We start from the raw sequence: 22690 nt of genomic DNA on the forward strand, positions 1-22690 counted from the left end.
GATATGAGTCCATGGCTTATATTGTAGATGTTATTTGAGTTTTTGTTATTAAAACCTCCCACAATCTTATTTACCCAACAAACTGATTACTAAACTAATAATAATAATGATAACAACAACAACAACAACAATAATAATAATAATAATAATAAAGTATTAATAAACTATTTGTGAATCCTGTGGATGCCTCTGCATTTCTTCCTTTGCTAAATCCATGAATCTTCTCTGAGGTCTTCCTCTTTTTTTTTTTGCATCCCTCTGTAGTTACAGTTTGCACATCACCCTTGTTCTTGAAAATTCATATCAGTGCACTTCACCTCCTTTCTTCAGACATCCTCTCATTCTCCAAGATTGTGTCAACCAATCTGGTCAGTAAGACAGCATCTCCATACCTCCACAGGTATGTCATTTGGACCAATCACATTTCCACTCGTAGTTCGTTTCATAGCTGGCTCATTAAATTTTCTGAAAAATGTGTAATGTATTTATAGAAAAAAATATATATATAAGAAAAGATTTCTGTAAAAATCTCATATGTATGAAATGTTTTAATGCATAAAAAACTCCATACCTCTTTTAGTTCAACTTTAATTTACTTATTATAAAAAGAACACACACACTCACACACAAACACATCTATCCATCTATCTATCTATCTATCTATCTATCTATCTATCTATCTCTGTCTCTCTCTCTCTCTCTCTCTCTCTCTCTCTCTATATATATATATATATATATATATATATATATATATATATATATATATATATATATATATATATATATATATATATATAATGTTCTTGTTGTTTTATTTTCTTTCCATTTTGGGTTGGTCCTAACTGTCGGATGTCGCCTGTTATGGTCGAATAAATATTAAAACAAACAAACAATCTGTAGCGTTTAGTTTTAATATTTTTTGCTTTGTTCTTTTCCAAGCAATTATCTCTGTAGGTAAAAAGCTGAAATTATTCAGTTGAATTATTCAAATAATAAAAAAAAAAAACATCTGCCACGTCCGTCGTGACGTCACCAGCAGCCGTCAGTCGACGTCGCAGACATGGAGGAAGTGAGAGGTGAGAAATTTACTCCTTTTAAACTGTCTGAAATTATCTCTTTCACAGATACATACTCAGCTAGCTAACAGCAGATGTTTGTTTACGCTGCGTGATGTCCGGTGCTGCTCGGTAATATGACGGGAGGCTCGGCGTTACCAGAAAAAACACCTCATTGTTTCAGCCGGCGTTTTGATTGCTTTACGTGTGGCTCACTGTCATTTTCACTGTGCTGTTAGCACCTCAGCCACAAAGATGGACTTTAGTATTTTTCCCCACCGCATATAAAACCTTTACTTTCAGATACATTTGTCTGAAACCGGCAAACAGAGCCTGCCAAACGTAAAGCTGCTTACTGTGTGTTTCTGTCCTGTGAAGGCTGCACCGTCAGCTGCCCGGTGTTCTGATTAAAAATGCACCCCCAGCGACCCGTTCCGCTTGTCTTACTAGTTTAGCGAAGCAGGTAGTTATTAGAAATCCAGTGAATCCAGAAACTTGTTTATTATAGTTCAAACTGTGATAAGACAGAAAGAGAGGTAATGATATATTTTTTAAATCAGACGATTTTCCTGTACCTACATAAATCTAATGCATTTTAATATTCTTATAGATGACTTTAACGCAGGTTTTTTCTGATGATTGGTATTGCATTATAAAGGATTACTGGATCATGGGCACAAAAAACAATTATTACCATGAGCTTCTGATGATATTTAAAGATGGCTTGTTGTTTGAATGATCTTAGAGCTGTACAGCTATCACCATTAAAAGCTCGACATGGGTTTCACTGTGTGTGAAGATGGAAACCTAATGTGTTATTGTCTCAGTTCTGCTGCTGATAAACTGGCTGCTGTGTGCATATGCACCTGTCAGTAGAACATTAGAGAGGCTCATACTAGAGTTTTGTAACTCACTGTATGTTTTTGTTTTGTTTTTTGTAATATTTATACACTTATTGCACATTAAATATTTCCTCCTCAGTGTTTCCCCTGACCTGTGCTGTGCAAAATTATGCATGGGGCAAGGTTGGACTGGACAGCGAGGTGGCCAAGCTGGTGATTGGCGGAGATGCACTTGCTGTCGTAGAGGCTGATAAACCTTATGCAGAGGTAAGGCCCAGAGATATTTGGGGTACCTGTTGGAGGGAGGGTACTGAACATTTATCACTCAGTATTGAAAATGTACAAGCATGCATGTGATTCATTCTTAAAAGTTAAGGAAACTTAATGTTTTCAGGTTTTCTGAAAACATGAGACCACTATGCTGGAACAGAGCTGGAAACTTGGTTTTTACTCTGGTTTTCTGGAATAGATTTGAATAGAATTGTAGGACTACCATTTCTTGAGATAGCTACGCTTGAGTTGCTTGAGCTTGTTTACACTTACTGTCAGCAATGAGGGATCTTTAACATTTGAATTTAGCTCTGTAGTCTTATGTTACGGTTAATGATACGCAACTCCTCAGCCGAGCAAAAACAAGGTAATCATTTTGGTTTTAAATGCAGTCGTGTCCTAGGCTGTCTTGGCACAGGCTCGGTGCTGTGCATGCCTTTAATAAGTCTGTCTTTATTTAGCCACAACAGCTTTGCAGTGTTTGTCATAAAGGTCATTAGTTCAGGTTACGATAGTGCTGATATTTTCACGTACTGTGGACCACATCCCTTGGTTGTACACATTTTCAGAAGAATGGCTTTGATCAACACATTATGTGACATGTCTTTTTGTTTAACTGACTTTTGGTGTTTTATTTTGTTTTGTTCTTTTTAAGGGACTTGTCACCATAACTCTTCCCACAGCTGTTGCTTTTTTCCCACAGACTTCCTGTTATAGTCACAGTCATTGCCCCCTGGTGGCTAGTAAAAATAACGCAGATTTAAGGTACCTAAGGCTTTACGTTTCAGACCTGGGCCTCTAATATGAATAAACATTCACGCAAAACTAGTTAACTGGCTAAATTATCCCAGGCATTCCCCTGCCCGTTTGCATAAAAGGGGTGGTCTTGGCACCACCTGACCAATCTAAAGGGGGCATTTCACAGGTTGTATGACTTTTTTTTTTCACAGAAAATGATCCCTATCTGAGTCACCTACTGCAGAGATGTTATCAAATGGTTCTCACTGAGAACCAAGAACATATAAATATACTATATAAGTATGCAAGATTGCAAGATATGCTGTAGAAAGTTATTAATCTATAACCAGATTAATAACTTTCTACAATGATTATTTTTAGCAGTAAAAATAATCATTTTAATTCCAGTTATTTACACATTAGAGTCCATTTAAACTTGATTGATAAACAAGATGTGGAAACCAATTCAGTTAGTCACGGATCAAAGTGAAATTATATGTACTGGTTGAACAGGTATTCTCGGTGTGTTTTGTGTTCTAGAACCAGTGTAAAAAAGATTTAGAATCAAATTACAATCAAATACAACTATATTTGATTTTCTCAATCTCTGAATCATTACACACCGATTCTGTGATATATTCCATACAGCACACAGTTTGTGCTTCATTCAGTGGTTTTAGGCACAGCTTAACAATCAATAGAAAACAAATTCCCCCAGCAGACAATCTATTAAACAACCATGCTGTGAATAAAAGACTCCATAAAAACGTCATTGATTCCAAATGGAAACTCTGGAAGTAGCCTGATTAAATATAAAAACACTATTCAACCTTAGTGTGCTGTCAAATCTGATAAGATCAGGAAGTACAGTGTAGGTGTCTAGTTTTTGGATCATCTGTTTGCTCACTGACACGTGACTTTGATAGAGCTTGGCCTTTATTTACAAACTGGAATAGCGCTCTGATCCCGTAGATTACTCTCATAGTTTGGATTCCTTCCTTTTCACTGACTATAAATGACCGTGGTTTGGAGTATTGGATTAATTGGGTCCATGTATAATCGCAGGCTTTTCTCTCAGTCAGCAAGACATCTGGGGCCTCTCATAGGTTCTTTTAGAAAGTTTCAAGGCAGATAAAAAGAAAATAAGGAGAGCTACAAAACTGTGTTTTTTATTATTTATTCGATTATATTTACTTAAGATTTAGTACTTAGGAAATGTAAAGTGTGCCCACTTTTGGAACCTCTTGCTGCAACACCAACAGGAATGTTTCTAAATAAAGTAAATAAAGAATGAGCTGTTATTCAGCTGAAAGCTGTGCTGTTTTCTCCAGCTGTGGATGGGCGCTCACCCAAAAGGTGACGCCCAGATTAAGGACAACAGGATCGCACAGACCACCCTGGGCCAGTGGATCGCCCACTTTCCTGCATGTCTGGGCTCAAAGGTGAAAGACACCTTCCAGGGTCAGCTGCCTTTCCTGTTCAAAGTTCTCTCGGTCAACACGGCTCTGTCAATACAGGCCCACCCCAACAAGGTGAGTACACGGACTCACACACCTGCTCAGAGTTCAAGTTCTGCTGAAGCTGGCTCATCATTGTGAACTGGCTGAAGTTTATTGGTGGAGGCAAATGTCAGCTGCTTTATCAAATGATTTATCAGGAGAAAGCATTACTCAAATCTACTTGTATAGCATGTAGTGATACTAAACTCATTGTGTTTTCAAGTTTTTTAGGATCAAGGACATACTTTTTTCCTTTGTATGTGTATGAAAACGCATGTTTTTTTTCTATAATGTTTTGGTCAGGAATTAGCCACTCGACTACACACTCAGTTTCCGGAGCACTACCCAGACACCAACCACAAACCTGAGATGGCCATTGCTCTCACCCGCTTCGAAGGCCTCTGTGGCTTCAGACCAGTGGAAGAGATCCTGGAATTTCTTGAAAGTGAGTTTTGGATTTTTTGTGTCAAACCAAAAAACATGTACTCTGCTTCAAATAGTCATAAAACAAAATTAATCTGCGTGTGTTTATTTGTCAGAGGTCCCAGAGTTCCACACTCTGGTGGGTCACGGGGCAGCACAAGAGCTGCGGGCCAGCGTGGGAGATGCAGACCGTACGAGCCAGGCGCTGAAGAGGTGCTTCACCAGGATGATGGATTGGGAGAAGAAGGTGGTGGTAGAGAACCTCAATGAGCTGGTGAAAAGGGTCACGGAAGACGGTGAGAATTCGTTTAAATGATCGTCAACAGGTTGCATGATGTGTGTGTAGATATGTGTCGTTTAACTATTTTTTTTAATGTAAATTACACAAAAATTGTATCAAGGCCACTGAAGGCAAAAAAAAAATATTTTGAAAAATAATTTTTAAAAATAATTTCTTAATGCGCAATTTTAAATGTATGTTTTTGTATACACAGCTTACAGCTATCTACTGTTATGTTTGTAGTTCTGGGTCTGTGAAGGTTCTCAGTCATCCATGTCATCGTAGTCTAAGGAGCTTGGAAAGAAAAGCGTCTGGACTTCTTTAGGTTGCTTGAAGACGTTTCACCTCTCATCCGAGAAGCTTCTTCAGTTCTAGGGTAAAATGGTGGAGAGTCCCAGATTTAAACCCCGTGGGAGTATCTGGGGGGATACTCCCACGGGAGGAGGGAAAAAGGGACCCTGGGCCATCTGACCTCAGGAAATCACATCATAGGGTGGGGCTAGGTTTCACAATGAGCTCGCCCGAAACCCTGGCTGATTGTGACCCACACCCGTTTTCACACTTTGGCTCATGTGATTTGGTAAAGGATCATCAGGGGGTCCTTTTGTCCCTCTTTGGGGGGATACTCCCACTGGGTTTAAATCTGGCACTCTCCACCATTTGACCTTAGAACTGAAGAAGCTTCTCGGATGAGAGGTGAAACATCTTCAAGCAACTTAAAGAAGTCCAGACGCTTTTCTTTCCAAGCTTCTTAGACTATGTAGTTCTGCTCACATTTTAACCAGGACCTACATGTTGAAGATCGAATCTGTGTGTCAGATTGGAGTAATTACTAAAATTATAAAGGCTAAGAAACCTTTGTGTGATTCTGGCATTGGATAGGAAGGTTTCTCATTAGCTAGTGATGATATTTTTAATCTTGACACCCTCAGGCAGTCGTGGCAGATGGCCGCCCCTCCCTGAGCCTGATTCTGGTGGAGGTTTCTTCCTGTTAAAGGGGAGTTTTTCTTTCCCACTGTTGCCAAATGCTTGCTCCTATGAGCAAGCATTTGAGGCGTTTGATTTAGCACTACATAAACTGAACTGAATTGAAAAAGTATGTAAGACCTGAAAAAGTGTGGTATCCGCTAACTTGAAGCATTTACTAAAACATAATTGCTGAAGTATAAATAATGTTTTGAGGGTATTTGTGTTAGAATAAATAGCTACAGTGAAAGGGTAGGGTCCAGCTGTGAGTTCACATCAGGGGAACGGTGCTGTGCATTCACACCTAGCAGTGTTAGCATCTGGCAGCAAAGTCGACCATTCTGCAATTATACAAAAATGACTTTAAAACACAGAGAAAAATAAGAGCTCAGTCTGATCTTATGTTTTGCTAACACAGTCCTACCTCGGGATGTTTGTGATCCTTGCAGCTGCAGCTGGAAAGGACACGTCAGGCATCAGTGGTGACCTGTTGCTCCGTCTCCACTCTCAGTACCCTGGAGACATTGGCTGCTTCTCAATCTACTTCCTCAATCATGTGGTCCTGAATCCAGGCCAGGCCATGTTCCTGGGAGCCAATGAGCCTCACGCTTACCTTTATGGAGGTCAGTAGATAGCATTTACATTTATAAGATTCTAGTACAATAGAGCTCCAGATTCAGTAGAGTGAGCGTGACTGAAACTGTTGACTCTCCAGCGTCGCTGCAGTTCTTCTGCATAACAGAGCAGCAGATACGGCTTTTAAGAGCTAGTATGGGATTATTTAGCAGCTTAGGCTTTTCTGCCTGGACGACCAATTTGACTATGCCAAGACTGGCTTTTGTCTGTCCACAAGACTCACTTCTCTACAGTATTGGTCAGAATTTTAGTCAAGCTTACAACACACTCATCACCTAATGGATCACATTTGTCATTTTACAGTCAATAACCTGTAAATTGTGAAGGTGAATAAACTGGATGAGCTATTATGTCATAGAAGCGCTGAGTCTTTAATCCCAATCATAAAAATAAACAATGTTTTTATCCATCTTCTGTTACTCTCAACGTCACGTCCACTGTATCTCTACCACAAATCTTAAAGTATAGATCACAAAGTCTCAAAACTGCAGGCCTCTGTAGTTTTGAGAAAATGCTACTCAAATATTGAACTGCGTTCAGCTGCAGATTAATACATAGGGAGTTTTTTAAAGGAGGATTGTGCATTTTTATTATTTTACACTGAAGAACCCTGAAGTATACTAAAAAGCTTGTGACAGAGCAGAATACGTGTTGTTGTACAGTCAGAGATGTTTAAACTGGAATCTGTCCAACTGCTGGACAAGAGACTCTGGAGAGGAAGCTAAATTATATCAAAGACTGCCACAGGAGTGAACTAATCAATCTGCAGGTAGGGAAACACAAGACAGGACGTGGTCTGCCAGCAACTAATGAACTTTCACAAAAAGTGGGGTTTGTCTGACAGTAAACAGTAAATGGTGTCTGTCTCTTGGGTGGAGGACATAGTAAAAATAGTAGGCAGAATAAATAATGTTTTGGGTGTCACTAACATAACCAAGTAGCCAACTCCAGTAAATTCTGTGTGTATCATTTGATTCCTTAGATGAGTTGATGTTAAATACATCGATTTAGTTATTTTCAGCAAATGACGTGGAAGCTAGTAAAACTGCCTCATCCACTGGGAGCAAACTGCAAAATGCTGACAGCCAGCCTTTTTTTTTTTTTTTTTACCAGAAATGTCGAGCTTTGGTGTCATCTTCTTTGAAACATGAAGCATACACAAGAGCTTCTCTGTGAACTCAGCAGTCTGTGAAGCACTGATTTACCGCAGTGTCTTTTTTAGCAGCTGTCTCAGCAGAATAAAATGCAATCCGGCTATGAGATGTGTTGATGATGTGTTCAGCTCATCTTTATCTCTGGAAAATTGCCCTGTTCTGCTGTTCGCCCACATGAAAGCATCTAAATCTGTTTAACATTGCAGGATTTTCTGGGAATTGATTTTAATATTTGATTTTCTATTTATGCACCCATCTAGACTGTATTGAGTGCATGGCCTGCTCAGACAACACTGTGAGGGCCGGACTGACACCCAAATACATCGATGTTAACACGCTGTGTGAGATGCTGAACTACAGCCCCGCCCCCGCCTCCTCGAAAATCTTCCCGTGTCTTCAGGACCCCTCTGACCCCTGTGTGTCCATATACAACCCGCCCGTGCCAGACTTCACTGTCATGAGGATACAGGTTAGAAAATTGTATAGTTGATCTCATCTTTAAAATAAAACCTTGTCATTTGAGAAAAAAAACAACTAACTTTATGTGATATGTCGACATTATATACAAATTAGACATAACACTGTGACCGCTGCTAGTTAAAGTGAATAACGCTGATTGTCTCTTTATCATGGCTTCTGTTAGTGGGTTTGATATATTAGGGAGATAGTGAACATTTTGTCCTCAAGGTTTATGTGTTTCAAGTAGGAAAATTGAGAAATGTAACGATGTGAGTGAGTTTGACAAGGAGAGATGGCTAGATGACTGGGTCAGAGGATCTCTGCAGCTCCTGTGGGCTGTTCCCCATCTGCAGTGGTCAGTATCTATCAAAAGTGGCCCAAAGAACGAACAGTGCTGAATAAGCGACAGGGTCATGGACAACTAAGGCTCATTGATGCATGTGAGGAGTGAAGGCTGGCCCGTGTGGTCTGATCCAACAGATGAGTAACTGTAGCTCAAACTGCTGAAAAAGTTGAAGCTGGTTCTCATAGAAAGACATCAGAATACACGGAGCATCACAGTTTGCTGCATAACAGCAGACCAGTCAGGTTATCCATGCTGATCTGCATCAGAAGTGGACCAAGGAGCAATGGAAGCAGTGGTCTGGTCTGATGAATCATGTTTTATTTTCTTTTACATCACGTGGATGGTCAGGTGTGTGTGAGTTGCTTACCTGGGGAACACCTGGCACCAGGATGCATTATGGGAAGAAGGCAAGCTGGTGGAGTGTGACGCTTTGGGGAATGTTCTACTGGGAAACCTTGGGTCCTGCCATCCATGTGGATGTTACTTTGATGTGTACACCCTTTGACAGAAACAGCATTCTCTGCTGACTGTGGCCTCTTTCAGCAGCATGATGCTCCCTGCCACAAAGCAAAAAATGGTTGGACCACAGCAATAAGTTTGAGGTGTTGACTTGGCCTCCAAATTCCCCAGATCTAAATCCAGTCGTTCTGTGGGATGTGCTTGACAAAAGAATCCATGAAGGCCCCCTTTGCAACTTACAGGACTTAAAGGATATATTGCTAACATCTTGGTACAGATACAGCAGCACATTTTCAGAGGTCTAGTGGAGTTCATGCCTCGATGGGTCCGGGCTGTTTTGGCAGCAATATGGGGACCAACACAGAAGTTAGGCAGGTGGTCATAATGTTATATCTGATCAGTGTATATGATAACCAGTTGTTTTTTTGTTTTTAATTTTTCTTAGAATTTAGTTTAAAATGTAATATTTGGCATATTGTGTTTTGTGTTTTTAAAAAGTTAAACTTTTACTCTCAACCCATGTTCACTCGGAGTTGATATTATAGAAACCTTTTCTTCCATCAGTCTGCCTTTGTGACGCTTTGACACATAGTTTGTTGAACTGATAGAGTGCAAAAACAAATTTGAAAGAAATTAGAGTTTCATGTATTTTCATGTATTTTCCAAAGTGGCTTTTTTTTTTGTAAAACTGCTTAGTTTCACTTTAGTTTTTACTAGTTTCAGTATTAGTTTTAGGGGTTTGTTTTAAGGAGTTACAAATTGATCGTGCAATACAAACACAACACTTTTTGAAGGTAGCTGAGTCACAGTTATGTGACTCTAACAATCTGACCAAATTAACCCTTTCACGCATAGTGGTCACTACAGTGGACAGCTATGCAAAGGCTGTTTTCTTGTATTTGGGTCAGTGTTGATGGTATACTTGCACATAAACAAATACATTGGACACTGATGTGTCACTCCATACCCTGCCATCCACTGGTCGCTTAGTGTGACTATAGATGTATGACGTGTTTCATTGTAATCATTGTTATTTAACCCTGTCATGCATGAATTATGACAACCTCAATCAGGATTTTTTCTTAAGTATTTTTATTCATCTTTTCATGCCTAAAGATGAAGGAAAAAAATCCTGATTGAGGTTGTCATAATTCATGCATGACAGGTTTAACAAAGACCATTGAATACTCTAAACTTCACTGATTTCAGGAAGTTAGCTCCCAATTACAGACAGTAAAGTAAAAATAAGGAATCGCTTAAATCACCTTTCTTCCCCCCGGTGATGATCAGTCTTCTTAACCATATCTACATCTCTAAGTACAATGAGGTGCCGACATGTGACTGATTAGATGAGAAGCAGTTTAACATGTGTAGTTAACTGTCTGGTGAGTGTATATGTCGTGTACAGTGTCCTTTTACTTTGTTCATGTGTCTAGATTTTATTTGATTCCAGTTCAGCAAAATGGTTTTCATACCTAGCTTTAGTTAATGATAAACCATTATTGATGTTATTACAACACCTGTGATTTTAATACTGTTAAAAATACACATCTACAGTTAGACCTGAACTGAAGTATAACAAATGTCTGAAGTCACAAAGTACACATAATCAAATTTAGAAATCTGCACATGAGGCCACAATTGCTGGTAAAACTGGATTTATATCTTATTAATCAGCAGGTGGCGCTCATGAGAGGGTCCTCAGTGAGAGGAATGAATTGAGTGTAATGGCTAAAGCAATTAAAAAACGCCAACGCATGCTGATTGGTTGATTAAGGATTGACGACACACTCTTTGATCGACATCCAAACTGGACTATTGCAAGCACCACCTTTAAACAGGAAGTCTCGAATGTTTTCTTTAGTTTTTTAATGTTTGTTTTAAATACCAACTCATTGTTACTATTCCATCCTGCAGATCCCAGCCTCAGTGAAGCAGTACAATATTGCTCCAGTCGACAGCGCCAGCATCCTCCTGGTCATTGAAGGTGAAGCCACGGGAACCTCGCCTGCCGCTCTCTCTGACCTCACACTGACGCGGGGCAGCGTCCTGTTTGTCTCAGCCAACGAGAGCATCTCTCTACACATCACCTCACAGTCGGGGATGACCCTTTTTCGAGCCTGCTGCCTTCTGTAGGTGTGGGTCTGTGGTCGTTAAAGCTCATACTACCTGTTTGTTTGTATTTGTGATTTGAAGTGTCGAAGTTTGTCCTTGTGTTTTAACTGAGCTCGATGGTTCGTGCACTTTTTACAAGGTAGTATAGAAGCTAAAGGAGCCTCTAGACCCAGTTTATTGAGGCTCATCGGTACCTGCTGCTCCCCTTTAACCCCTAAAATGTAACATGTGCCCTCTCCGCCACCTCCAGCACTCTTCTCTAGCTTTAAACTCCAGTTTTAATCCAATGCTGATGGATTTAATTGGTTCTTACCCTTTTCGTGTGTGCAAGTACTCATAAAACACAGAAGATCTGCACATCCAAAATTCTTTATAGGTGCTGGAAAGAGGGCAGAATAAAAAGTAAAATATGTCTGTTTAGTTGCTGTTTTGGTGTTTAAGGTCCTTAGTTTGCTCAAAAATAGAAATCTGAACATCTGCTGTCCCAGGACAAGTGAAGAACATCCAATATGATTAAAAGTTTTCAATTAGCTGAAGGCGGAATGTAAAAAATGTTGGTGATAACTGGAAAAAAACATCAAGTACAGTTAATTTCTCAATTTTCTTCCTGCATGTTATCTTATACCCTGAATCATGAAGGTGACACACACTAGCTGTAATGAACTAAACAGCATTGTGGGGCTGATGTTTACTCTTGTTCACTTCATCACCACTCAGTGCTTTGAACAGCCAGACAACCAACCTGTTGAGGACAACAAAGCACATCTGTTTTATATGCCAGCTACTGCGTTCCCCCAGGATCAGTGTTGTCATTTTAACTTTAGCTCAAACTGGAGAATATCCACCTTTCAAACTTAATTTTAGGCAAAAAAAAGTAAAAGAAAAACAGTAAAAAGTACTAAGTGTGATACTGAGATGCCTGTGCATGTTTTAGAGCAGTAGCACTCTCCAGAGCACCTTCTGTGATTACTATATCAGTGCTACAAACCAATCACAATGAAGCTAAGCCTGCTGAGTGTTACCAGCGCATGTTTTACAGTCTGGAAACATCCCATCAAAGTGATGAAAACTCATGAGTATTAAAAATGAATGAATAAAAATAAATAAGAAGCGGGGATGAAGAGCCATTTCCATCTCTGTCCCATGAAGCATGACGATGTGGCAACCATGCAGGGGTGTAACAATTCTGAGACCAAAACCATGATACAAACGTCCACCATGCTCACGTAGGTACTCTGGGATTCACGTAGAGCAGTTAAAGCATGCTAACTTTATGAAAGATATAATAAAGATTGTTCACGTAACAAGCGGAGACGCCTGCTATTTCTCGACTATACATAAAGTCCAGAAGTACTAGAAGTGCAGACTTTAATTAGTGCTTTAATTAGATGCAAGTTAACTGTTGATTTGAAGAGTTTGTTCAGTCACCCATAACAGGTGGTAGTACCCCTCCCTGACAGGGCGTGATGTTCGACTTTTGTATGTGGGCTTATCTGACAAAACTAACAACCAGAGCACTGTGCAGGCATGTGGGCGTTAACCTGAAAAGAAAAAGTACTTCTGGTGTTTATGCTAACGCTAGCCACACTCGGCCACACAAAAAGGCAGAACAGATTTCAGATTTTTGGTTACTCATTGTGCGAACAGTATTTGTATGGACAATGATTCATTCCCTTTAATGTTTCACACAAAACATGAAGTGAAGTGTTTGTACGTCTCTGCAGTCTATCTGACGAGACAGGGGAAAATTGTCAATTCTCTCCTGATGAAACTACAGTCAGACTGGATGGCATCATTACAGCTTACAACGTGTCAGTGTACACATATGACCTTGGAGGGAGCCAGTCTGTGCATACATGTGTGTGTTTGTGTGAGAGAGAGACTGGGCCTGGGGCCTGTGGGACATTGTCATGGAGGATGGGACGCTACCCACTGGTCATTGCTGCCTCCAGTAGGATGTGGGTACTTGATGGTCCAGGGAGTGCGGGTCGATGATTTGTTGTGGTTGCTTACCTGCTTCTTTGTGTGATTCCAGGCCGTTCTTGGGCATTTTGGGGCCTGGGGTCCTGTCCTCAGCTTGTGCTGGGATGGCTGGCATCTGGCCAGGTCAGCTCCCTGTTGCATCTGGTCCTCTGAGTCTTGTCCCTTTGGCGATGGGGGATAAATCTGTGGCCTCACTCTTCCTTCTACGGGGTTGAGCACACAGTTTTCCCTGGGTCGTGCGGTCTTGGGTCTTCAATACTCTACTGGTCTGGTCCTGGCTAACAGGGGATGTTGCTGCGAATTGTTGCCCTCATTATCAAGAACGTTTTGCGTTGTGCTAATCTGGATGTATCAAAGAACCTTTGCACTGGACATTTTCTTCCTGGGAAATGAAATGTTTTTGGGACAACAGCTGAAGCTGTCGGACAGGACGGGTATTGAGACTGTCTGAGGGTATATAGAGCTGAACGGGTAAACTTCACTTTGCGGAAAAAAAGTGAGGGAACTCATGAAACCTAATGGATTTTTACACCATTTTCAAATTTTGAAATCACTCTGACATGTTTCCAGCTATTGGTTGTACTCATCATTGGCCTGTTAGCTGTTAGTAGCATAGTAACTTGAAGTGTTGCATTAGGAAGGGTATCTGGCATAAAACTGTGCCAAATCAAAAACTCAGATCCATCCGCTGTGGCAGCATCTTGGGGGAAAAAAAGAAAGCAGCTGTAAATACCTCATTCAACAGTTTCCAATGTGCATGAATTCACGCAAATAACTCACGGCAATACTTCACTTTGTCTTTGGTGTGAACGCAAAAAAAAAACAAAAAAACAAAACAAGGTATGAACCTTGTAGTTTGGGAGAATTGTTACACCTCGAGAATCATAAATGCATACCGAGTCAAACATCTTGTTTGTCAACTAACAATTAACTAAACCTGCTTTAAGGTACTTATTGTAATTTCCTCTGTTTTAAAAGTGTTTTAACACCTTTTAAAGTTAAATGAAGCTTTCAGCAGAATGTAAATAATTGATCGGCATGACTTTACGTCCAAAACATTGATATATTTTTTGTTGAAGAGATATAAAGAGAACCTTAACCAGGGCTGGATGGCAATTTTGTGTAATACCAATTTGTACCACAAGATGGTGCATCAGCGTAATCTTTGTTTAACCAGGCAAGCCATTAGAACATTGTTTGTACAAAGGCATTTACTGGTGAAATACTGCCCCCTGGTGATAAAGGTTTTAGTTAACATTTGCTGCAGTTTAATTACAAAAAGTACCTTTAAAAGATTTTTTTGTCTTTTTGTACAGTTGTACAACAAAATGCTGCATTGAATTTTATACCTTATTGTATTGGAGACAGATTTTTTGACTGTTGTTTGTAACGATTAATCAGCACGTGATGATACATATGAAGTAAATGGTTTTACATGTTTATTATAATAGCTAAACAGGTTTCTTTTCCTAAAATATAATCTCTTTTGGTCACCACTTTACAACATGTTGGTGCAGTAGTAATAGTAGATTATTTCGGTAATGGTGCAAACTTCTGTGTAACTTTCCGGTTCTAGTACCAGGGTCAATCTGAATTCACTCAATAATGATGTGCACTTTCTTCTTGTAGTAGTTTTTATAGGCTCTCAACTCAAATATTCAATGATAGGTCCTCTATCAGCCTGCCAACCTACCACTGAACACGTTTTTCAGAGTGAGTGAAGCCCTGTTAATGCTTTATTATCACGCTTGTGATGTAGGTTGATTGTCCCCAGTGCAGATGCGGTAAACCTTTACTTGTTTACTGTTGTTTTTTTTGTTTTGTTTTTTTAAAAAAAGAAGAGTATTAAGAAGGATGTGAAGTTATTTTTAGATCACTTTTCTTGATTACCTCAAATCATCCTTCTGTAGCTCAAAACACTGTTAACGAATCATCTCGTTTGCCATGTTTTCATGTTATCTTTGTTTTGTGGAGTATTGTATTTAATGTAACTTCTGATTTAATGATCACGCACCTTTTTGTTGCCGATCTTGCTGTAAGTCACGTTTTCATTTGAATACTGGACACCTGAAGTTTGTGGCTCTTTTTTCCTTACTGTAAACTAATGACTTTCAAATACAGTTTGCATTGTTTTCTTTAACCTTTTATGGGAACATTTACTAGAATATGTCTGTAGTTAGAGCATGGTTGAGTATTTTTGAATGTGGTGATGCTGTAGCACGGTACTGCAGAGAACATGTATGTAAAAACGGTTTAATAAAGCCAGGTTCTGTTAACCGTATGGTCTGAACTTGTTTTTTTATTTCCTACCTCTGGAGCATGAACATGAACAACATACACACAGACTTTTACAGTCCCCCTGTGTGACAGTACTGTATTATAGCAAGTATTTCTATTACATCATATCATAGAAATGTTTGTTATAACACAATGTCACAGAGTGGCAAATGTGTAGCAGACTGGGGTGACCTGATGATGTTCTGCACAGCCTCCCTGGAAAGATCAAAGCCTTAAGAGAAGGGTGTGTCTGTTATGCTCTTGAGGATATTTGAACGGGCAGCAGGTCAGACCCAGGACACGCTTATGAACACCTCAGTGTCAGCCCTGAGGAGCGAGAGGAAAGGGCGGTGTAGGCATCTCTGATTGGAATGTTTTACATGCTAGTAAGCAGAAAAGAGCATGTAAGAGTATACAATCTGAAACAGAGTAGAAATGCAACACATTTATTAATGTCAAATATAGCTTTCTATAGAACACATTGAAACATTAAGTATATGAAATTTCTTTTGTCATAAAACTGTAAGCAAATATCTGAATATAATAAGGAAAGTAAAGCTGCTAGGTCAACGATGAGTAAGTCATTTTAAAATTTACCCCACACTGCCTAAGGATCGACCACTTATAGTTCCACAAACAGACATTTTTATATTAAGAAAAAAACCCTCCTGAACGAGAATTCTCTTTGTGTTCTAGAAAAGTGCAATAAAGCTTTATTTCCTTATATCCAGTGTACAGGCTTTCATTATGTTTACTTATTTTCTTTTAATATTAATTTCTTAAGTCTCAGATAATAAATTAAAATTGTATCAGGTTCTGTTATGATCCTCCGTAACCGTCACGGTCTGTTTGAAGTGCTCCCACAGGGGGCGCTGTCCTGGTAGTTTGCAGTGCACTTTGGCAGCTGTGACAGGTGTTTTGTCGTCCATGGTGTCCAGAGTAAATCTGTGCCTGCAGATCACTTCCGGCTTGGGCCGAAGAACATCATACAGTGCCTGTAAAGCCCGCACGTCCTCCAGAGCATCATGGGCCTTGTAGCTCACGCCCAGCAGCTCCCTGACCAAGTTCTCCTGTCGAAAACTCTCCAGCCCACAGTCCTTCAGCACCTCACGTGACAGCGGCAGAGTGTCAACGTAACCTGAGACCAAAGACTCAAACTCTGCTCTGAGACCAAATTCATCTAGCGCGCGAGCCAGAAGCACACAATCAAAGCGGCGAATGTTGTGGCCGACGACGAGAGGGCGGCCGAGCATCTGAAGGAAAGCTATAAAGGAGACGAGCACCTCTCTGAGGGAGTTGGTGAGAACAGGCTGCCGGTGCAGGTACAGCCTCTGCCTGTGAACCTTGAAGCCAGTCACCTTGGAAGCTCCACGCTGCATTCGACAGCGAGGGACGACGTAGAGGTTCAGCGAGTGGCCTCCACTCACCGCAGCCAGCTGGACGATCTCACAATTTGGATCTAGAGGAATAAAACATGAACACTTTCATGTGCTTCAAATTTAAATGACTACCTGAAGATTTTGTTTGTTTGTTTTTTTAGCAGAAACAAGAGCAATTTTAAGAGCCAGTAAATGAAAGTAAAATAAATAAAGAAGAAACAGAAAAAACACCCTCAAATAAGTTAATAATTGTTGATGTTGCACAGTTTGTCTTCCACTGTGCAGCTTCCTGCAGCAGACATGGGCTTAGCATAAATGAGTAAAAAAATAACTACAAATAATAAACCTGAGGGACATCTGTTTGTGTTTTGTCTTTGAAAGAATAAATAACTCAGCCATTATACTGGAATATGATTTTTAAATAATCAAATATCAGTCCAAATCTATATTATAGCTTCAATTTTCTGTTCTTAGCTCACAGGAGTGGTCTTTTGCTGCTGTAGCCTTCAAGGTTCAACATGTTGTGCATTCAGAGATGCTGTTCTGCACATTTTCCCGCCAAGATCTGCCACTTTTTGGACTGTAGCTGAAAGCTTCTCAGAATTTCTGGGGAAATGACCTCATTAATAATAATTAAAAAAAAAAAAAAATCACTGTCTCTTTGTCATGTAGCTGCAAATGCAGAAAAATAGCATATTTATTGAAAATAAATAAACAGCATATTTATTGCAAGGCTGCATTTTACATTCGAAGAGATTCTATTTAATAGTTTAATAGTTTTTTTTCTTTTAAAGAAAAACGACCAAAAAAAGAACAAACAAATGAGCTATTGAATATTTTGGCTCCATTTATCTTCCATACATATGTGTGCACGGTGCGCTTAGTGGGTCAACCGTGTGTCTTTCCAACTTTTAACCGCAGTTTACAAACATTATCTTCATGATACAGTTTTATCGGTCATAATAACTCACGTAAAACAAAGTTAGAGTATGACCGTACCCAGTCCAGTCGTCTCCAGGTCAAAGAAAACCAGCGACTGTTGAGCGCCTTCAGCTTCCTCTGTTTTTTGCATCACGAATAAATAACTTCCGTTAGTGAGAGCAACGGAGAGGTACCGACTATCATCATTGGCCTAAAGTGTTTAAACATTACATTTGGTCGGCACAGTTCTACTGTACACCGAGTCTGTCAAGCTTTCCCCGCCATGTTTTAAAGCACCTGCGCAGTGACCGACCGGAAGCTTGAAGGTTTCAAAACAAAAGCCTCGACAAAAAGGACCATATTGGACAATACAATGAAGATACATGAAAAACACAACTAAAAAAACTCGCACGCTTAGGTATAATATGCTACTGAAAACCGAGAAATAAAGAACCTTCCAATTTAACTTTTTTTTGTTATTTCTTCCTCTTTGGAGCTAAAAGAGGCCACCCATACACATGAGATGTCAATGGAAACCCCAGGATGTCCTTATTTTGTACATCAGGACTTGGTAGGGTAGCATTACAGAGGACATAAATGAATAGGCTGGTTCTAAGGAGGATATATTTGTTTGACATATTGATTTTTTTCTGCGTGAGTCATGCAAAAATTTTGAATAGTACAATGCTCCCATCTATAAGAGACAAAAAGATAGCAAGTCATCTATACAAATTACAAGCTATGTTGGGCTCCACCACTGACTGTAGAAAAAATAAAATAAAATAAATCTTTGATATAATCATTGGTGTTAACCAGCAAGCCCAAGGTTCACAACTATGCCCTCTAGAGAAGAAGACGTGTGTAATTGGTTCCATATGCTTGTCTGTCTGTCTAGCGTCTACAGTTTTCAAGAAATGAAGAGTCAGCTGAGACAGGATATGGTGCAGTTTAAAGGTGTCATTTCCTGCTCTTATAGAAATCTGGAATAAAACAGAATCAGTGGAACCTTAGAAACCACAGAGAGACACTTTGTAGTAGCAGATCTTTTATTAAGGCTGAGAAAGATGTGGGTAATGCTCTTTTTTTTAAACAACAGAAAATATTTTGCAGACCCATTGCATTTTGGTCCACAGAGGCTACAAAAAGGCATCAATGAGATCAAAAGGAAACAGAAAAGGAAGATTGCACTGCATGTGACACATTACATTACATTTAACAGTAAATAAGTTAAATCTTGATAACTTATGACCACACATTACTCCATTTCATTTGTACCTGTTTGTCCAATGACCTGAACATAACAGCAAATAAAAGGTCAGCTTTAACATATTTTTGCTTTGTCTGATAATTTCTCATGTATTTCTTTCAGCATTTTGTTAATACACCCGGACTGCCCTGAAGGTACAATTGGAGACGCTAAATGTGGTAGGTCTCCAGGCCTTGTACAGCTCCTGCAGCATTCTGGCATCCTCCACAGCATTATGAGCGTTGTAGCTTTTTCCCAGGAAGCGCTGGACCATGAACTCCTGGGAGTAACTGCTCAGACGAAACAGGTCCTTGCTAAGCAAGAAGGTGTCCAGGAACCCAGACACCACCTGTTGGAACTGCTGCAGGAGGGAGCAATTCTGCAGCCACCTGGTGAGCACAGGTGCATCGAAGCGCTTTGCATTGTGGGCCGCCAGCAGCACTGGACGGTGGAAGGAGCGCAGGAAGGCGATGAAATTAGTGAGAGCCTCGGCAAGAGGGATGGTGTCCACGGGAACCCCGCGGAGAAAGAGGCGGTTGTTGCTGACAGTGAAGCCCGTGACACGTTTTGCGCTCTCTGTGAGTGGCTGGCGGGGTAGGATGTAGACATTAAAGACCCTGTCTTCACAGATGGCGGCGAGCTGAATGATGTCACACACCGTGGTGTCTGAAAATAGAAGACGAGACAAAAGGAAAAACAGATAACCACAAGTTATAATAGAACAGTATTTTTGCAGAAAGCAGTGCAACATGAACAGGATGGTAGCTTTCCATTTAAAAGCAATAGTTTGTCAGGTTATAATGTTAATATTTCTATCCTTGTCAAGACTTAGATGAGAAATCTTACACCACTCTTAACATCTGTCACTCACATGGATACCTTGACAGAAATGCTGAAAACAGTACTGGTGGTATCGATACTATCGCAATATCGATAGTATCGATACCAACACTGGTATTGAATCAATACTAACACAATCGTATGTAGTTAAAATCCCAACACTGTTGTGTGGGTGTTCATTAAAATGTACTCAGGAATAGGCAAATTTATGATAATTCAGCTAATAAATCATGACACACTGCTCTGACCTGCATAAGCTCCCCTTATAAGTTAAAGGTATCAGTATCTGCAATACTGCTCTTAATCCACTTGGTATTGGATCGATACCGAAATTTACAGTATCGCACAGCACTAGAAAACAGACAGTCTTGAGGATGCTACAGAGCATGCTCTCTGGTTTCTAAGTTTTTGTGTGATTAGTTTTCAAACAAATGGCAGCGGTGCCTAGATGTTCACTTGTGCAGGAGTTGGGGCTTGAACATTCTCTTTGTTGTGCTGGATGATAGTTTCTGTCACCTTTCAGGATGTTACGCCTGATAGGGATAACCCTACTTTCTATTTTGTGAACTGAACAGTTTTTCCTTCACATTTCAGGGCTGCTTCCAGATTGAAATGACTGAGTGTGAATCAGAAGATGATGGAAAACAGCTTATTGTATTTTCAGATAGAGAGGGATGCAAGTCGACTGGAGAATTACTCAACATTAAAAATGGCCGGTAGATGTATTAAGCGGTGACTGCCTCTTACAACATTTGACATGGAAGTCAAAGTGTATTAAAGGTGTTGCAGTAGCAGGTTTGAGGTGTGTGTGTGTGTGGGGGGGGGGGGGGGGGGGGGGCTCTTGTATTCTTTAAATACAAAATGAGAATCAGGTGTTAGTTATCAGCAAATGGAGGCCTAATATCTTCCACCCTATTACATAAACACATAATGTTTGTTATCAGGAAGTGATAACAGATAATCACTCCCCATTTGTAGATTACAGTGAAAATGAAAATATCATCAGCTGCTGTTGTTAATCTTCAGACTCTGCGTGCTGTTCTTTTTGTCCTGGGCAGGTGGGGCTGTTTGCTGATCCCGCGTATACTGACGTCAGTAACACGCTTCTCTTTAACGGACTCCTGCCAACACGTGTGACACCAACATGCCTGGCCTCTGAGGCCATTCTCACACCCACGCCAGCTCAAATCACAGAAACGAAATCAGCATCTGGTTTCATCTATGGCGTGTCTCATGTCCCAACGATGACAGGAAATATGATTTTGACTGACTTCCTAACTGAACAGTGCTGTGGTTTCCACTGAGTAATCTGCTGAACTCTTTCTCAAATTAACTGCAGAGTCATGCTGTCCTGAAACGCGAATGTGTATTTAATGTTAAATGTACTGTTCATATATTGCAGAACATGTATGATACTAGCACGTGGGCACAGCCGTGGTTTCTGTGCTTTTTGTTTGTTTGTTTGTTTTTGTTTAAAGCTGCCTGACACTTTTTATAATCCCTCAAAGAGAGCTTGAAGAAATGGAAGGCTGACAAGTGTAAGATTAGACACCAGTAAAAACAGAAGCTACCACCCTCCTTATCGCGTAGAGTAAGGGCTCTACGTGATGTGCGTGTGTGTTGGCAGGTAAAGCCTTCAGACTGGATTGCAAAGACATGATGGATAATATCAGTACATTTTTTTCATGTGTGAACAACACAAGGGAATGTAGGGGATCACTGATCTAGGAAGTTTGTTCCATAAAATATATATATTTTTTATTTTTTTAAACAAAAAAACAAAAAAACTAAGTGCAGCAGCGGCCGTCTATCAAGTAAATAAAGTGATGTTTTGGTGCTTAAAGCGTGTTGTAATTCTGTTTTGGTAAATTAGTGAATGCAGTATTAGGCAATAAAGGCACAGAGTTGCAACTGCATGTAACTACTGCTTTCATTTCATTCACATCCAATGATGCTGAGGTTTAATTTACTCCAAAAAAGCTCTATCTAAAATAACATAAAATAAAACAAAATACAACAAGAAACGTTATATTATTAAAGATTAGTACCTAATCCAGTGGTTTCCAGGTCAAAGAAAACGACAGTTCTGTCTTGAGCCATCTGCAGATGAAAAATTAAACAACAAACAACAACAACAACAACAGTCAGTGTTTAAACGGAACCTTTTTAAAGTTAATTTTGCCTCCTCAGTCACAGCTGTAGTCAGCCACTGAGAGCGTGTATTGAACTCACCGTGCAGCCTGCAGGTTGCTGTAAGTCTGCTGAGCCTTGTGACAGATGTGAAGTCAGCTGGAGAGAATAAATGTACTTATGTGGACTCCTGAGGGAGTGCCTAGCAGGTGAATCCCCACCACGACATTTCACAACTTAAAACTGCGCCCTGCTTTCATTTTAGTGGAAGAGAAACTCTTTTTTTTTTCTTCTAACCAGTCTCCTTCCTGCTCGTTCGGCCCGCTCTGAACGTCCGTGAATGTGCCAGCGGTAGAAACACACACACACACACACGCACGTTTCTCGGTAAACGTGGAAACTTCTCTGCTGTTCGTTCACTTTCATTTTTGAGCCGCTTGATGACACACAGTTTTTGTTCTACGGCAAACCGTAGATTTGAATAGCCTATGTTATATAGATGAAAAATAAAGTGACTGTAATACAAATATAAAGAAATTAACATTTTTAAAAAGCTATATTATTAAGCGAAACTTTAAAAAAGTAGAGTGTGACCGTAATGATTTTGAATTCATTTGAAATAAAACGTTTTTAAAAAGCTGTTAAAGTCACGGTAAAAAACTACAATATTCT

The 22690-nt window shown here is 39.9% G+C and overlaps 3 protein-coding genes across 3 annotated transcripts; 1 reads left to right on the top strand and 2 right to left on the bottom strand.

Moving 5' to 3' along the window:
* Positions 1–997: 997 nt before the first annotated feature.
* Positions 998–15042, top strand: mpi (mannose phosphate isomerase). Its single transcript, XM_085169031.1, has 8 exons — positions 998–1076; positions 2037–2164; positions 4237–4437; positions 4708–4849; positions 4944–5123; positions 6523–6696; positions 8124–8332; positions 11045–15042. The coding sequence occupies exons 1-8, from the start codon at positions 1061–1063 to the stop codon at positions 11261–11263; spliced, it is 1269 nt and encodes a 422-aa protein (XP_085025157.1). The 5' UTR covers positions 998–1060; the 3' UTR covers positions 11264–15042.
* A 334-nt stretch (positions 15043–15376) lies between these two features.
* On the bottom strand, positions 15377–18130 carry LOC146515120 (maternal protein exuperantia-1-like). The gene is made up of 2 exons (XM_085169032.1): positions 17881–18130; positions 15377–16961 (listed from the first exon to the last, which is right to left on the bottom strand). Exons 1-2 carry the CDS (start codon positions 17951–17953, stop codon positions 16312–16314), a joined length of 723 nt encoding a protein of 240 aa, XP_085025158.1. The 5' UTR covers positions 17954–18130; the 3' UTR covers positions 15377–16311.
* Positions 18131–18647: 517 nt separating this feature from the next.
* On the bottom strand, positions 18648–22450 carry LOC146515121 (uncharacterized). The gene is made up of 3 exons (XM_085169034.1): positions 22121–22450; positions 21937–21988; positions 18648–19714 (listed from the first exon to the last, which is right to left on the bottom strand). The coding sequence occupies exons 2-3, from the start codon at positions 21986–21988 to the stop codon at positions 19179–19181; spliced, it is 588 nt and encodes a 195-aa protein (XP_085025160.1). The 5' UTR covers positions 22121–22450; the 3' UTR covers positions 18648–19178.
* Positions 22451–22690: the final 240 nt, after the last annotated feature.

This window comes from Neolamprologus multifasciatus, chromosome 7 (assembly GCF_963576455.1).
Source record: "Neolamprologus multifasciatus chromosome 7, fNeoMul1.2, whole genome shotgun sequence".
Classification (NCBI taxonomy): Eukaryota; Metazoa; Chordata; class Actinopteri; order Cichliformes; family Cichlidae; genus Neolamprologus; species Neolamprologus multifasciatus.